At 44.9% G+C, this 18097-nt stretch overlaps 1 protein-coding gene across 1 annotated transcript in view; it reads right to left on the bottom strand.

Moving 5' to 3' along the window:
* The window catches only part of LOC124616326 (urocanate hydratase-like), a 424523-nt gene that overhangs the window by 302443 nt on the left and 103983 nt on the right, over positions 1-18097 (bottom strand). Inside the window, exon 6 of the mRNA XM_047144631.1 lies at positions 13257-13400. Within this exon, the coding sequence (XP_047000587.1) occupies positions 13257-13400 (144 nt within the window). The remainder of the gene's footprint in view (positions 1-13256; positions 13401-18097) is intronic.

Raw genomic sequence — 18097 nt, 5'->3', positions numbered from 1 at the left:
ACGTACCAAATACGCAACCACATTTGTTACTTGAGGGAAAACCACACAGACGTGATAATAAAACATCAAAATCAAAAGCAATAAAACCGTTTCGCAACACAAAAGAACCCAATTCCTCAGTTGTTGCTAAATTTGAGCCACATACGCTAAAAATCTTCAACATATTCTCTTTTGGAGCAAAAGTAGTTACCAGAATGAGATTTTCACTCTGCAGAGGAGTGTGCGCTGATATGAAACTTCCTGGCAGATTAAAACTGTGTGCCGGACCGAGACTCGAACTTGCCCGCGAAAGGCAATGGTCCCGAGTTCGAGCCTCGGTCCGGCACACAGTTTTAATCTGCCAGGAAGTTTCATATCAGCGCACACTCCGCTGCAGAGTGAAAATCTCATTCTGGAAGCATCCCCCAGGCTGTGGCTAAGCCATGTCCCCACTGTATCCTTTCTTTCAGGAGTGCTAGTTCTGCAGGGTTCGCAGGAGAGCTTCTGTAAAGTTTGGAAGGTAGGAGACGAGATACTGGCAGAAGTAAAGCTGTGAGGACGGGGCGTGAGTCGTGCTTGGGTAGCTCAGTGATGCCGGTACGGTAGCCCAGCGTGTTCGGTCAGATGGTTAGCTACCCTCTGTAATAAAAAAACTGAGTGAACGGATCAACGAACAACCTGAACGGGTGTCATGAGACGTCTGCAGCCAACATATACAACGAACAAAATAGAACAAAATGATATCAACAAAGAATTTAAAAAAAAAAAAAAAAGTGGTAGAGCACTAGCCCGCGAAAGGCAATGGTCCCGAGTTCGAGTCACGGTCAGGCACACAGTTTTAATCTGCCAGGAAGTTTCAAAAGTAGTTACATTTACAGAAATATTCACGTATTAGAAAGTCGAGTGAAGTCTAAGAATGGGCGAATAATCAGAATACATGAAAATACTTAACTGTCCAGAAATGTGTGCTTGAAGTAAGTGTTTATATTTTCTTGCTTTCAGCGGGGTAAACTGCTAATATACACATATTCGAAGGAATTTATTCATGAATAAGTTGTGGCTTATGTCATTGAGGTAGTGTGATTTGGCTCTTTTTACACGTATTATACGATAATTCATCTCTTTTGGTAATTTACTAGCGCACAGAACGCATACGTATAACAAATGTTTCATTAATTAAGTAGAAAATAATTAAAAACGAACATTTTCCTAACAGCTCATGTGTCTGTCAGCTATCACTGCTTGAAGCGTTAGTATCTCTGCAGGTGTCAAACGTTAACAACTTTTGCACCAGAGTGTCGTGACTGTATATGTTTGATTGTGCTAATAGTAAGTGTTATCCAAAACATTGCGAACCACCTTTGCGCTTTCTTGGGATGTAATAAGAGTCTGATGTTTGGTTCCTCTTGCTTCCTCAGCGAAGTATGTCAAGAATTCATTTGTGTCTTGCGGATGACAATGATGAGCACATGCTATTATAGTAAATAGCTACCATACCAAGCGTTTGATGACTCCATGACTACATGGCACGGAACCTGTCTTGTAAAAGTGAACTCGACTCTTAGAAGTTACTCGCACAGGTGCTCGTAGCATGAGCTCACAGGACACAACATTAACGGCTCCAGAATTACCATTTTTGCAGCAAACATACGACTGTCCTGATTGAAATCCTTTTTTCACAGTGAAAGCACGTTCTACATCCGCTCCACTGTTTAATTGCTACTAAATAACGAAGCCACTTCGGAGATATCGTACTCTATGAACTATTGGTAGAGCAGGCTTATCATCATATCTGTTGAGTGGTACTTAAGTAAATAAATTAGTGAAATCAAGGTGAAGTAGAAATTAGAATATAAATGAAAAACTTGGTTTAGTTTAGAGAGTTACATACTGGCAAAACAGCAGAACAGAAGAGACAATGACCGTGAAGTCAGCAAGTTCCACATAAGCGGACGCTGTCGATTCAGCCGTCAGGGCATCGCCCGACCGGCTCACGTGTTTCTCAGTTGTCGCATGTGAGCAAAGGCCCTCGCCTACATTCCAAGAGCCAATGACCGACGTTAAGAAGATTCTTCGAGAAGCTTTTCAACGTGACAGACGAGGCAATGACCGTGAAGTCGTTCACCTCCAGTGAACTGAAGTGAATAAATACGTGAGACGGAGTGGGCCCGAGAGACGGAGACGAGAGCCGAAGAAGACGAAGGAAGAAGAGAAGAGTAGCAGTGGTTTTCAGTCAGTTTCGGTGCTGAAGACCGTCATGCAAGAAGAGACTGCATCATGCACAGACGCACCAAGTCCGCCGCTGTAATGGAATAGCAAGCAGCAGCCGCGGCGCCATAAGACAGAAGTTAAAAGGTATTTGAAGTCTGATTTTTACGTGCCCGGGTGACTCGTGGGGACGGGAAGGAGACGGCATCACATCAGCAGTCACCTGTGAGCTGGGATGAAGACCTGACAGCCGAAGACTGGCAAGCGGGAGTCCGTGGTTCGAGTCCGGGACACTGGCCTTTCCCCGCCGCACCACTGGCGGCCGACGCACAACACACGCGGCCGCTTAGAGAAGAGAAACACTGGGACGCCACATCCAAGGTATCACCATCCGATGCACGACTTCGCTCGCAATAATTAAACGGGCCACCTCGCGTTGCGCGTCTCCAGTCTGCTGGGCGAGACGGCGACACGAGATACACACCGCTACGCGTAATCAGACGCCGCCGCCGCCGCTGCCGCAGCAGAAGGCTACGCAAACGACACAGCTGCCGTTCTCCGAACCAGAACATCCAGTAAGATACAGTTGTACGAAACTTTCAATAAAAGTTATCTTATGTAAAAATGCTGTTTCATTCTACCTCATACCCGAGCCAAGGAAGAACCCACCCTGCCCACATGTTGTTAAGAGAGAAAAGTTAATTTATTTAATATTTTCACCCTGACAGAATGCTTTAGAATGCTCATCCTGACAATTGACAGCATCAAAAGAGAAAATCCAGTTACATTTAGTGACAGAATGTTACATTTAGTATCACAACTGTTACATATCTGAATTTCCCGTTCGTAAGCGCAGCCTTGTACTACGTACTCAGAAGCACCGGCGTATAATTAATCTAGAATTTAATTTTGTGCTCCGCTTCTGACGGGCTGAACCAAGCAGCCGTCCACGTTTTCACATGTTTCTAAATCAGTCTCTGTCTGATGTTACTCTATATTCTCTTTTCATTTTATTGTTTGTCCCACGTTGCTCTACATTTATTTTTCAGAGATACAGACGTACCGTACCAGTGACTGTGTTGCCGAGACGGCGCAGTCACCGTGACCAGTGTTTCTCAGCGGTGTACCTATATAGCGAGAGGAACTGGAAAACAGAAGATTGTAGGAGACAAGATACAGCCTGTTATTGTCTAAGCGGCTCACAGCAACAAGGCTGCTTTCACGGGCCACCGCGCGAGGGCAGGTGACAGCGCAGACAGGCGTGGCTTACGGCCGCTCGAGTACTCCGCCGCTTAAGAGCCACCCGGCCGAATCGGGTGTTGATGGAAAAAGGAGAGGCTTAATCTAATCCGACTGAGAAGAGAGGTTCTGGGTCGGACAGAAACACATCGGTCATTAAATTAGCCATCTCCAGGACACATCACCCTAAAACTGAGAAGCACAGCTTCTAGCATTGATAAGACAGGTCTGCAAAAAATTATTTTTTGAAAGTTGTTTGACATTTGATAACTGACTTTGATGTACTTTTCAGCGTTGATTTCAAAAATTGCAATCCATTTTTTTTCTATCGCGTCAGGTTTTCTCACAAAAAAGGGAGTATTTTTGGGTATAATAACAAAATTTAAGCAATGTATCACATTTTTTCCAACGTTACAAAATTTTATTTAATTTATAAATCATGTTTTAAACTACATTTCCAGTACACTTCCATTTCTCTTTAAGCTCATAAGTCCTTATAATAACGCTTTCGATTTCTGTCGAAGCTTCTTTCATTGCTTTTCCGGCTGTGGACTCGTTGGGGATCATCTCTTTTTATCATCCAGCAGTATCCCGCTATCATGTTGACGTTCCATCTTCCTTGATATCTTATTTCCATTTCTTTGATGTCTTGGTGGAATCTTTCGTCCTGCTCCTGACTTACATCACCAAGGTTTGCAGGGAAGTGGTCAAGATGTGAGTGGAGAAAATGAATTTTAATGCTCATGTTACAGCCTAGCTTCTTAAAGTTGTCGATCACGTCTGCGACGATTGTTAAAACATGGCCATGCTGCTTTTTGTTTTGTTTCCATTATGTCCACAAAGTTGGGATCTGTCATTAGTTTTCTAATGTCTGGTCCGACAAAGATTCTTTCCTTTACCTTTGCCTCGGATAAACCAGGAAACTGCCCACAAAGATATCTGAAACACTCCCCTTCTTTTGGCAATGCCTTAACAAATTGTTTCATCAGCCTCAACTTAATGTGAAGTGGTGGAAGTAACACGTTTTTGGGATCCACAAGGCTTTCCCTCTCAACATTTTTAACGGCTGCCAGTAAGGTTTTTCTCAAGGGCCAAGCTTTTTTTATATAGTGTTGTTTTCTGTCTCTAGTGTCCCATTCACAGAGAAAGCAAGGGAACTTCGTATAGCCACTTTGTTGACCAAGCAGCATTGAAATAACTTTTAAACCACCACATAGTGTCCACTTGTGGTCTGAATGGCAGAGTTTGCTTAAAACCATTTCGAGGCTTTCGTAACATTCTTTTAAGTGAACCGAGTGTACAACTGGTATAGAAGGATACTTATTGACATTGTGTAGAAGTACTGCTTTAAGGCTTCATTTTGAAGAATCAATAATAAGTCTCCACTCATCAGGAGCGTATTCTACTTTGAAACGTGTCGTAAGTCCAGGAACATTAATGCAAAACACCAGGTCACCTTCTTGAGAGAAGAAAGATACAAACTCCTTTTCCTTCGATCGATACCAAGAAAAGGATATACTCGGAGCCAATATATGTTTATCTTTCAATCTAGATCGTAAAACCTTTGCCGAGTCTTTAGAAAGGCCTAGGTCTCTAATTATATCGACCAGTTCAGATTGTGAGAGTGGAATAGGATCGGTTGCGCCAGGATCGTAGCAATCTCTGTCTTCTTCGTTATCACCTTGCTGAGCCATTGGCTCGTGATCATCTGTATCATGCAAAGGATCTGGAGGAGAGGGTATTGGTACTTCAGGTCCATGAGGAACAGGGCGGATGACTGATTTAATGTTAGGGTAAGAAATATCCTTATTGTTTTTCAATTGAAACCTCGTACGTTGCAAGAACAAAAATAGCAGTCATCACTATGGTTTTTGGGCTCCCTCCAAACCACTGGTATTCCAAAACGTAAGGACTGCTTTTTACGTTGAAACCATTGCCCCAGTTCTTCAACACACACTGAACAAACTTTGTACGGGGCCCAAGGCTTACTTGATCGCCTAACTTTATACCAAAATAGGCGAAATATACTTTTTCAACAAAATCAGAAATGTTTCTTCGTTGCTTTTTAACGGTATAGTTACCACAAATGTAGCAGAAGCAATCTGGCGAGTTTATACGTCCCCTGGTAGCCCATATCCATTGTCCATAAAACAACTTCACAAGACAAGAATACAGTCACTACTTTAAAGCACTAGTAACAACAACACGTGAACAGCACAGAGCGAAGAGGTACTGTGAACGGAAGGACAATAGCTGAAGCTCACTGCCTGGTGATAGCGGGGTGAGAGGCAGCGCGACAGAAAGACACTGACATGAAAATATTGCTGGTTTCTCCTAATTACTCTTTAGTTTACGTATATATAGTATAAAAACGGCTAAATAACAATTTATGGAGATACTAAAAACCAAAATTCAAACTCACTAGAGTGCTGCAATATCGAAGAAAGCTAAAACTAGACAAGCAGTTTGTGAAATAACTGTACGTGATGGAAATAAAAATGGTTCAAATGGCTCTGAGCACTATGGGACTTAACATCTGAGGTCATCAGTCCCCTAGAACGTAGAACTACTTAAACCTAACTAACCTAAGGACATCACGCACATCCATGCCCAAGGCAGGATTCGAACCTGTGACCGTAGCGGTCGCGCGGTTCCAGACTGTAGCGCCTAGAACCGCTCGGCCACCAGTGATGGAAATATTTCACTATTTTCCCCGAAATCAGCGTTTAAAACACTATAAAAATCACTTAATAAATTTGAAACAATTTTTATGTCGGAGACCTCTGTAATGGCAATTCGGCGACGAAGAGTGTCCATAAGATTCTTCAGGTTTACCAAATAGAGATGAGGCCATTCGTTAGTGATTATACCTGACAGAGTTAACAAACTTCGGGGGTGCTTTCAGCTATGTTTCCCCCGCTGTTCAAAACAATCCCGGACAAATTCTATGGATTTAAGATTGGGTGATTCAAACAGGAACGTACACTGTGAATGCGGATGACGAGTGTCCACAGCCTATTCATCAGGAATGTTGTAGAAGAAAGTATATCAGTCTGTTACAGAGAATGCGGAAAAAGAAGACATCCTGGTTCATGTTTATGATAAAGTAACTCTACGAGAAAACACTCCCAAAACATCATCACATAACCACCTCCGTCCCCGACTATATCCTTTGCCCTTTGCAGCTTAAACGCTTCGTTGGTCTGTCGGAGCCGCTACGTCACGCAACACTACACGTCTCCAGTCAGTTATTGTTCAGTTTTTGTGGTGTTCGTCCTACTGAAGACGTGCAGCATTATGCATCTACACCATACTCCGCGAGACACATAACAGTGTGCGCCGAAGAGTCCTTCTGGTATCACTAACTGATCCCCCATTCTCTGTTCCAGTTGCGAATGACGCTTGGGAAGATTGATTGTCGGTATCCTATGTATTAGCTCTAACTTCTCGAATTTTCCTGTGTGGTCATTTCGCGAGATGTATGTGGGAAAGGTAATATGTTGTCCGACTCTTCCCGGAAAGGGCTCTTTCGAAATTCAGGAGTAGACCTCTCCGTGAAGCACAACGCCTCTCTTGTAGCGTCTGCCACTGGAGTTTGTTAAGCATCTCTGTTACGCTCTCGTGCCGACTAAACGATCCCGTGACGAAACACACCGCTCTTCTTTGGATCTTCTCTATGGCTTATATCAGTCGTACCTGGTGAGGATCCCTGATTATTGAACAATACTCAAGAATCAGTCGAATAAGCACCTTCCTTCGTAGACTAGGAACATTTCCTTAAGATTCTTCCGAAGAATCTCAGTCTGATATCTGTCGTTCCTACTATTTGGTTTATGAGGTCATTACGAGGTGCATTCAAGTTCTAAGGCCTCCGATTTTTTTTCTCCGGACTGGAAAGAGATAGAAACATGCGCATTGTGTTTAAATGAGGCCGCGTTCATTGTCAATACCTCCCAGAGCTGGCAGCACTGTACGGCAGATGGAATCTTACCGCCAGCGGCGAGAATGAGAACTGTTTTAAATACTTAAAATGGCGACGTTTTCCTTACTTGAGCAGCGTGCAATCATTCAATTTCTGAATTTGTGTTGTGTGAAACCAATTGAAATTCATCGACAGTTGAAGGAGACATGTGGTGATGGAGTTATGAATGTGTCGAAAGTGCGTTCGTGGGTGCAACAGTTTAATGAAGGCAGAACATCGTGTGACAACAAACCAAAACAACATCGGGCTCGCACAAGCCGGTCTGACGACATGATCGAGAAAGTGGAGAGAATTGTTTTGGGGGATCGCCGAATGACTGTTGAACAGATCGCCTCCAGAGTTGGCATTTCTGTGGGTTCTGTGCACACAATCCTGCATGACGACCTGAAAATGCAAAAAGTGTCATCCAGGTGGGTGCCACGAATGCTGACGGACGACCACATGGCTGCCCGTGTGGCATGTTGCCAAGCAATGTTGATGCTCAACGACAGCATGAATGGGACTTTCTTTTCGTCGGTTGTGACAATGGATGAGACGTGGATGCCATTTTTCAATCCAGAAACAAAGCGCCAGTCAGCTCAATGGAAGCACACAGATTCACCGCCACCAAAAAAATTTCGGGTAACCGCCAGTGCTGTAAAAATTATGTGTCCATGTTCTGGGACAGCGAGGGCGTAATCCTTACCCACTGCGTTCCAAAGGACACTACGGTAACAGGTGCATCCTACGAAAATGTTTTGAAGAACAAATTCCTTCCTGCACTGCAACAAAAGCGTCTGGGAAGGGCTGCGTGTGTGCTGTTTCACCAAGACAACGCATCCGCACATTGAGCTAACGTTACGCAACAGTTTCTTCGTGATAACAACTTTGAAGTGATTCCTCATGCTCCCTACTCACCTGACCTGGCTCCTAATGACTTTTGGCTTTTTCCAACAATGAAAGACACTCTCCGTGGCCGCACATTCACCAGCCGTGCTGCTATTGCCTCAGCGATTTTCCAGTGGTCAAAACAGACTCCTAAAGAAGCCGCCATGGAATCATGGCGTCAGCGTTGTGAAAAATGTGTACGTCTGCAGGGCGATTACGTCGAGAAGTAACGCCAGTTTCATCGATTTCGAGTGAGTAGTTAATTAGAAAAAAAATCGGAGGCCCTAGAACTTGAATGCACCTCGTACATTCAAGGTCATTCTGGATTGTTACATTGTTACTCATAGATATTTTGCGGCATATACTGTTTCCAGCAGTTTCCCATCAATATTGCAGGTGCACAGTAATAGATTTCTTTTACTATGAATGCGCAATATATTACATTTATTTACGTCCAGGGGCAACCGCGAGTGCCTGCACTATTCATTAATCCTCTACAAGTCGTTCTCCAAATCGATGCTGTCTTCTGCTAATCTCTTGCAGACTGTCGAACCATCCTCTGACGGTCTTAACGAGCTTCCGACGCTTTCTACTAGTTGAGCTGGACCTGCGTTCATAGACAGCAGCAACTCCTGTCGAAATTGAAAGCGACTGCAAATGGTTCAAATGGCTCTGAGAACTATGGGACTTAACATCTGTGGTCATCAGTCCCCTAGAACTTAGAACTACTTAAACCTAACTAACCTAAGGACATCACACACATCCATGCCCGAGGCAGGATTCGAACCTGCGACCGTAGCAGTCGCGCGGTTCCGGACTCAGAGCCTAGAACCGCTAGACCACCGCGGCCGGCAAAGCGACTGCCATCGACAAGGCGTGACAGTTATCTGCAGTCGCTGTCGTTTAGGATTCTTTCACGGCCACTGTTCTTACTTGGCTGGTATACCATATCTTATACATAAGTTGGCCAGTCAGCTTTGATATGACAACTAACTGGGCAACTGCGTTCACGGTGATGTGGTGGGCATTTACAAACATGGCAGTTCTTAAGTAATCACTTATTACATAAAAAACGAGACGTGAACTGTTTCTGTTTTATAACCTACAAATACCACACACACACACACACACACACACACACACACACACACACACACACACAAATGGCTCTGAGCATTATGCGACTTAACTTCTGAGGTCATCAGTCGCCTAGAACTTAGAACTAATTAAACCTAACTAACCTAAGGACATCACACACATCCATGCCCGAGGCAGGATTCGAACCTGCTACCGTAGCGGTCGCTCGGTTCCAGACTGTAGCGCCTAGAACCGCACGGCCACACCGGCCGGCACACACACACACACACACACACACACACACACACACACACACACATAGACTGAGCCAAATATCTCACGGAATAAGCGTCAAACGAGAAAACTACAAAGATCGAAACTCGTCTAGCTTGAAGGGGGAAACCAGATGGCGCTATGGTTGGCCTGTTCGATGGAGCTGCCATAGATCAAACGGATATCAACTGCGTTTTTTTTATATAGAACCCCCACTTTTTATTACATATTCGTGTAGTACGTAAAGAAATATGAATGTTTTAGTTGGACCATTTTTTTCGCTTTGTGATAGATGGCGCTGTAATAGTCACCAACGTATAAGTACGTGGTATCACGTAACATTCCACCAGTGCGGACAGTATTTGCTTCGTGATACATTACCTGTGTTAAAATGGACCGTTTACCAATTGCGGAAAAGGTCGATATCGTGTTGATGTATGGCTATTGTGATCAAAATGCCCAACGAGCATGTGCTATGTATGCTGTTCGGTATCCTGGATGACATCATTCAAGTGTCCGGACCGTTCGCCGGATAGTTACGTTATTTAAGGACGCAGTAAGTGTTCAGCCACATCTGAAACGTCAACCACGACATGCAACAAATGATGATGCCCAAGTAGGTGTTTTAGCTGTTTTCGCGGCTAATCCGCACATCGGTAGCAGACAAATTGCGCGAGAAACGGTAATCTGAAAAACGTCGGTGTTGAGAATGCTACATCAACATCGATTGCACCCGTACCATATTTCTATGCACCAGGAATTGCATGGTGACGACTTTGATCGTATACAGTTCTGCCACTGGGCACAAGAGAAATTACGGGACGATGACAGATTTTTTGCGCGCCTTCTATTTAGCGACGAAGCGCCATTCACCAACAGCGGTAACGTAAACTGGCGTAATATGCACTATTTTGGCAACGGAATATCCACGATGGCTGCGACAAGTGGAACTTCAGTGACCTTGGCGGGTTAATGTATGGTGCGGCATTATGGGAGGAAGGATAATTGGCCCCCATTTTATCGACAGCAATCTAAATGGTGCAATGTACGCTGATTTCCTGCGTAATGTTCTACCGATGTTACTACAAGATGTTTCACTGCATGACAGAATGGCGATGTACTCCCAACATGATGGATGTCCGGCACATAGCTCGCGTGCGGTTGAAGCGGTATTGAATAGCATATTTCATGGCAGGTGGATTGGTCGTCGAAGCACGTTCACCGGATCTGACGTCCCCGGAATTCTTTCTGTGGGGAAAGTTGAAGGACATTTGCTATCGAGATCCACCGACAACACCTGACATGCGTCAGCGCATTGTCAATGCATGTGCGAACATTAAGGATGGCGAAATACTCGCTGTTTAGAGGAATGTCGTTACACGTATTGCCAAATGCATTGACGTTGACGGACATTATTTTGAACATTTATTGCATTAATGTGGTATTTACAGGTAATCACGCTGTAACAGCATGCGTTCTCACAAATGATAAGTTCACAAAGGTACATGTACCACATTGGAACAACCGAAATAAAATGTCCAAACGTACCTACGTTCTGTATTTTAATTTTAAAAAATTTACCTGTTACGAAGTGTTCGTCTTAATTTGTGAGCCACATGTTTGTGACTGTTACAGCTCCACCTATCACAAAGCGAAAAAAGTGGCCCAACTAAAGCATTCATATTTCTTTACGTATTACACGAATATGTAATAAAAATTTAAAAAAAAACGCAGTTGATATCCGTTTGACCTATGGCAGAGCCATCTAGAAGGCCAACGATAGCGCCATATGGTTTCCGCCTTCAAGCCAGGCAAGTTTCGTTCGTTTGTAGTTTTCTCGTTTGACGCTTATTTTGTGAGATATTTGGCCCGGTCGCGGTCAGTGGACCACCCTGTATACAGGGTGTTAAGAAAACTATCCACAATTTCATCTGATGATACTATGCATCAAAACAATTCAAAAATGTCTTATTAGCATGGGTCCTGCAAAGCATACGTTCCGACTATGACATACGAACACGTGTTCATAGGAGGTGCTCTTGTGAAGTTAAATGGGTCAAATGGCTCTGAGCACTGTGGGTCTTAATATCTGAAGTCACCAGTCCCCTAGAACTTAGAACTACTTAAACCTAACTAACCTAAGGACATCACACACATCCATGCCCAAGGCAGAATTAGAACCTGCGACCGTCGAGGTCGCACGGTTCCAGACTGAAGCGCCTAGAACCGCTCGGTCACACCGGCCCGGCCGGCCTTGTGAAGTCATCCATGGCAATGCATTACTTGTCCTACTGCGGACGACTATAATAAATTAACGTTAATTGCAAAACCCGGCATGGAATGCTGCGAGGTAGGAAGGCATCACGAGCATGGCGCTCTTCAGCTACAAGTATTTGTACAAAACCAGATTCGAATATTAAACATGTAAAATACTGACAGTCTTTTAAAAATTATTAAAATGATTTCACACTGTATTTATTATTATTATTATTTTAAAGAAGTAATGAAAAAAACAAACCAACTGACAAAGCACTTCTCTGCACTATAAACGGCATAGCCTGTTCTGGGAGGTGATAATTTGGGAACGGAGAAATTGAGTGGTTCTGGTGGTTTAGGAAAAATTGAAAATTTGTGGTAAGGTCTTACGGAACCAAACTGCTGAGGTCATCGGTCCCTAAGCTTACGCACTACTTAATCTAACTAAGGACAACACACACACACACACACACACACACACACGCACACACACCCATGCCCGAGGGAGGACTCGAACCTCCGACGGGAGAGCCTCCCGGACTGTGACACGACGCCTGAGACCGCGTGGCTACCCCTCGCGGCGGTGGTTTAGGCGTGAGGTTTTAATGCAACACGAGGATTGGCGTTTGGGCATGGGTGTGATGTGGGAAAGTTCATGACAGAGAGTCGTTGGATTCGCGATGTGTGTAACTAGAATGGATCACGTCATGATTATGAGGAGACAGGAATAGGACAGGGTGCGAGGGGAAGCGAGGGCCCTGATGTTGAGGTGGATATGGAATGGGTTAAACTGGAATTCAAGGGGCGGGGGTGGAGGATGGGGGGCGTCTGTATGGGTGCATTATCTTGGGAGGTATATGTTAAAATTATGAGAGCATATGGAACTAGTATAAGTGTGGGATTGATGGGAGGTGCCGGTATAGAACTGGTAGCATACAGGGATTGGAAATTATGAGAGAAACAATATCTTGTTGACCTTAAGTTTGTAGGACTAATATCACATACGGGGGTGTTCGACGTCTCTAATCAGGGAGGGAGAAGTGATGGGAGCAGGTTAAGAATTCTTATATAGGAGGTAAACGAATGCAGAAAGCAAGACAGAGGGTACAGTACTCAAGGATTTGGGAGATACTGCGGGCGGGGGTGGTGGCGGGGGGGGGGGGGTGGGGGGGGGGATACCCATTGGCATAGCAGATGGGGTGTGCAGTTTTACGTGTATTAATGTAGGCAAAATGATTGAGAGGTGAGGATATTGCCCTATATGGTCCCAGATGGATAAGAAATTTTATAGGAGCTCTGTAACGGTAAGCGCCGCCTTCAGGCTGGGCGTGGAGCGTGAGGTGCGCGGCGGGCGCGGCCGCGGCCGCGGCCGTACCTCTGCGATGACGCCGACGCAGCCGGCGATGACGGCGGCCTTGGCCTGCGCGCCGCTCATACCGCCCAGGCCGGCCGTCACGAACACCTTGCCCGCCAGGCTGTCGCAGCCCAGGTACTTGCGGCCCGCGCTCATCAGCGTGATCTGCAAAACACCACGGCCGTGCACACTTGTTTGGTTACACCGAGTAGTTCAGTGCGGCAAGCTCGTTACTGGGTCTTGCCCGGTTCCTTATTCGTAACATAGTTGCATTAGAAAAACAGATGAAATCTGACTGTAGCGTACCAGCCAAATTCACTTAACAACACGTTTTGAAATGTATAGATACAGTATACAAATAATTACATATTCATTCCAATACTGACTTACCACAAGGCGTAAATGCACATAACATTATACCTAGGATTATGCATAACATTATTAGTTTCCCCTCTATTGATAATTGGCAGAACACTTAGAAGGTGCAATAGGTCTACTAAAGACACTGCTTACACCACGCTTGTCCTCACTATTCTGGAGTATTTCTGTGCGGAGTGAGGTGCGCATCAGGTGGGACTGACGGATGACATCGAAAAAGTTCAAATAATGACAGCTCGTTTTGTATTATCGCGAATTGGGGGAGATAGTGCCAGAGACATGATACGTGAGCTGGAGTGGAAATCATTAAAACAAAGGCGTTTTTCGTTGCGACGGGATCTTCTCATGAAATTTCAATCACCAGGTTTATCCTCCGATTGCAAAAACATTAGGGAGAAATGATCATCACGATAAAATAAGAGAAATCAGGGCTCGCACAGAAAAATATAAGTGCTCGTTTTTCCCGCGTGCTGTTCGAGAGTGGAACGGTAGAGAAACAACTTGAAGGTGGTTCGTTGAACCCTCTGCCAGGCACTTTATTGTGAATAACAGAGTAATCACGTAGATGTAGATGCAGATGAACGTAACTAATACACAGGGTGCCCAACAGTCCGTTAACATTTGAAATGTTCTAATTCAAGGCATAATGTAGGCCTGAAATGGCACGGGTTTTATTGAAACCAAAAACAAATGCAAAAAAATGGCCAACACGTAGATGATGATCGTGTTTCGTTTGTGTGGCGCTCAACTGCGTGGTTATCAAATGGTTCAAATGGCTCTGAGCACTATGGGACTTAACATCTGAGGTCATCAGTCCCCTAGAACTTAGAACTACTTAAACCTAACTAACCTAGGGACATCACACACATCCACGCACGAGGCAGGATTCGAACCTGCGACCGTAGCGGTCGCGCGGTTCCAGACTGAAGCGCCTAGAGCCGCTCGGTCACATCGGCCGGCGCGCGGTTATCAGCGCCCGTACAACGTCCCAGTATTTACACTGCCCAATTTCGTCAAGTTCACGAATGGTGCTGAAATGACAACACAAACACCCATTCCCCGGGCAGAGATATCCGCAACCCTGTCGGTAATCGAACCCTGGACACCGGGACCTAGAGGCAGGGACGCTAGCCGCTAGACCCCGAGCTCCGGACCCAACACATGGAGCTTTACAGTAACACGTCAGTGCCGCCGCCAAAGAATCATGCATAAAATGAGCTTTAGTGACAGAGAGAGAGAGAGAGAGAGAGAGAGTCAGATCATTCCTAGCCTGACTGATAAACACCTCCTGGAGCATAATACTTTTATCCTACACGTGACAAAGACCTCTTGCGCACATCGTTCGGCGAAGATCGCGGGCTGAGCCACCACGTCACTCAAGCTTGGCCTCTAGGTTCCCCGACGTCAATCCATATGATTAATGGTTGTGAAGTAACCTGAAATCGCAAGTTTACCACGATCGACCGACCTCGAAAAATGGTTCAAATGGCTCTGAGCACTATGGGACTCAACTGCTGAGGTTATTAGTCCCCTAGAACTTAGAACTAGTTAAACCTAACTAACCTAAGGACATCACAAACATCCATGCCCGAGGCAGGATTCGAACCTGCGACCGTAGCGGTCTTGCGGTTCCAGACTGCAGCGCCGTTAACCGCACGGCCACTTCGGCCGGCGACCGACCTCGTTACGGAAGCTTAAAGAAACTGCCGATCGCAATTTCTCACCATACCTACTCATAAGTTGTACAGTGCAGTCCACAACATTCCCTAGGCTACAGGTATTATTGACGAATGAAGGCCGACATGATGAATATTTATTATGAAGAACTAGTCTTTGATAAAAATCAGCTGTTATGAAAATTATTACTTTTGTATCATATAAAGCACTATCTGTTATTCATTTTGGTTGCAATAAAACCAGGTGATATTTCAAACACCTCTACCTATATTATACCGTGAAGTATTGAATTTTCAATTGTTAACGGATTTTTGGAAACCCTCTATATTTTGGGTTGATGTTTATTCATTAGTATCTGAGTACCCACCGTTGCCCGGATACGTATTAATTCCAATCTTCTATTAGTCCACGACCTCCTCCACCCTCCCTCTCTCCAACTCCTCCTTCACCCTCCCCTTGTCCATAGCGTCCTCCTCCTCCTCTCTCTTCTCGCTCTATAACTCCTCCTCTCCCCTCTCTCTGCCCATATTCTCGTCAGTCCTGTCTCTGTACAACTCCTTCTCTCCTACTCCTTGTCCATCTCCTCCATCCCACTCCCTCTGTGTGCATCTTCTCTTCCCTTTCTCTGTCAGTTTCGCCATTCCTTCTCTTTGTACGTCTTCTCCCCCTACCTATCTGTCTCTATCTAGCTACCCTCCCCATTCTCTGTCTGTCCATCTCAGCCCCTTTCCTCTCCACGTTATCACCCCCACTCTATACCAGGTTGCTAGTTCTTCTCCCACAATACTTCTTTCCAGATAGTAACTAATGAGTGTACCAAATTAGGTTGAAAAAGGTCCAGTCGTTTAGGAGGAACAATTTACTCATCCATAGCTTTGCCCATGTACCTCCAGATTACATATATTTCACGTGTACAGTGACGAAAAAAAAATCGCAGCACCACGAAGAGCTATGCGACATAAACGAAAGTTGGCGGGCGAGTTGCTAGATCTGAAAGATGATGTCTAGTCAAATTATCGCCAGTCCCACACGAGTGGCGGTAGTACTGCCACTATTAGGATGCAAGCCAGCTTTGCTTTAAATACATGCTGTAACGGTCGTGAGCGTTAGTTACCTTTGAGATAGGACGTGATGATTTCATGTTAGTCAAGAACACCTTTAAGCTGACAAATATGCCATTCTCAACATTTCGCTGAGTTTGAACGAGGTCGTGTAATAGGGCTGCGAGAAGCTGGATGTTCCTTCTGAATAACGCAGAAAAACTTGGCAGGAATGTAGCCACTGTACATGATGGTGCTGGCAGCTGTAGACACGGGAATATACGGTCGTAAGAAGACGGGGCTACGGGCGGCCACGTATCACTGCCGAGAGGGGAGACAATCGTGTTCGGCGTATGGCTCTGGCACATAATACTACATCTGCAGCAGCAATTTGAGCAGTAGGTGGCACCACAGTGACACAACGAACTGTTACAAATCGGTTACTTCAAGGACAGCTCAGAGCCAGACGACTTCTAGCAAGCATTCCACTGTCCCCAAACCACCGCCATTCGCGACTTCAGCGGTGTCAAGCGAGATCTCATTGGAGGGCAGGGTGGACCTCTTTAGTGTTTTCTGATGAAAGCTGGTTCTGTCTTGGTGCCAGAGATGGCCGTGTGTTGGTTAGAAGGAGGGCAGTTGAGGGTCTGCAAAAAACCTCTCTGCGTGCTAGACTGAACCTACACCTGGAGCTATAATCTGAGGTGCGATTTCGTGTGACAACAGGAGCATTCTCGTGCATATCCCACGCATCCTCACTGCAAATTTATACGTCATTCTTGTGATTCGACCTGTTGTGCTGACATTCCTAACAACATTCCAGGGGGTGTTTTCCAACAGGACAACCCTCGCCCACATACTGCTGTTGTAACCCAACATGCTCTTCAGAGTGTTGACATATGACCTTGGCCTTCTCAGTCACCAGATCTAATCGAGCGCATATGGGACTTGCGACAGTACCTACCGGTTACCGCTGTGTAGTTGCTTTTCCTAACATCGCCCCATACGGGCAAACGTGTTGCAGCTTTGCCTGTGGTTATTTGCATTTTAGGTACTTGGGCTAAGCACGTCTCTGTTTAAAAGGAGTAGCTCAGTATAACCACAGAGTCGAGCTGTGCGCGTCAGCTTTTACACTCCACAGCTAATTCGCTGCAAATAATAACCTGAAGCTGTGGTCCAGCAGTCAAATAATCTGTGTGTTGGCTTCAACTGCGAATTAATAAAACACACAGAAATACAAAATAAAAGTTAAATCAATATTTAATAACAAGGGTTCTGTTCTAACGTCTATAATTGATGTAGGCGGCAGAGAACTATGATGAATAATGTATATTCAAGAAAGGACGCCTCAAAGAATTGGGAAGTGGTGCTAAGATACTCAGTTACAATACAGACAGAAAATACATTCATCGTATGCAGTAAAGTTACGTTGAGAGCATTACGAGAATAGTAGCAAAATCTCCAAACAAAATATTCTTGAAAGATACGAGGAAAAGCATTTCCATTTCCTGATCACAATACACGACTTATTCACCAACTCAAAACAGTTCAGAGTTCACCATGATGACTCACAAATTAATGCACGCATTACAGAGAATAGTAAGTCATTCTCTGACTTTCCTCATTTTCTAAACACAAACGGAAAAAGTTACAGATCTACTCTGAAGCGCATTCAAACTTCTCGCGAGCTGGAGTCTCTTCAAAAGTTACTGTATTGTAGCGGCCACACATTACCAAGGCAAGTCTGTTTTCCTCCAGCGCTCAGCACAA

Source organism: Schistocerca americana, chromosome 5 (genome assembly GCF_021461395.2).
Source record: "Schistocerca americana isolate TAMUIC-IGC-003095 chromosome 5, iqSchAmer2.1, whole genome shotgun sequence".
Taxonomy (NCBI): Eukaryota; Metazoa; Arthropoda; class Insecta; order Orthoptera; family Acrididae; genus Schistocerca; species Schistocerca americana.
The sequence above is the reverse complement of the archived record's forward strand: the minus strand, read 5'-3'. Positions and strand labels throughout refer to the sequence as shown.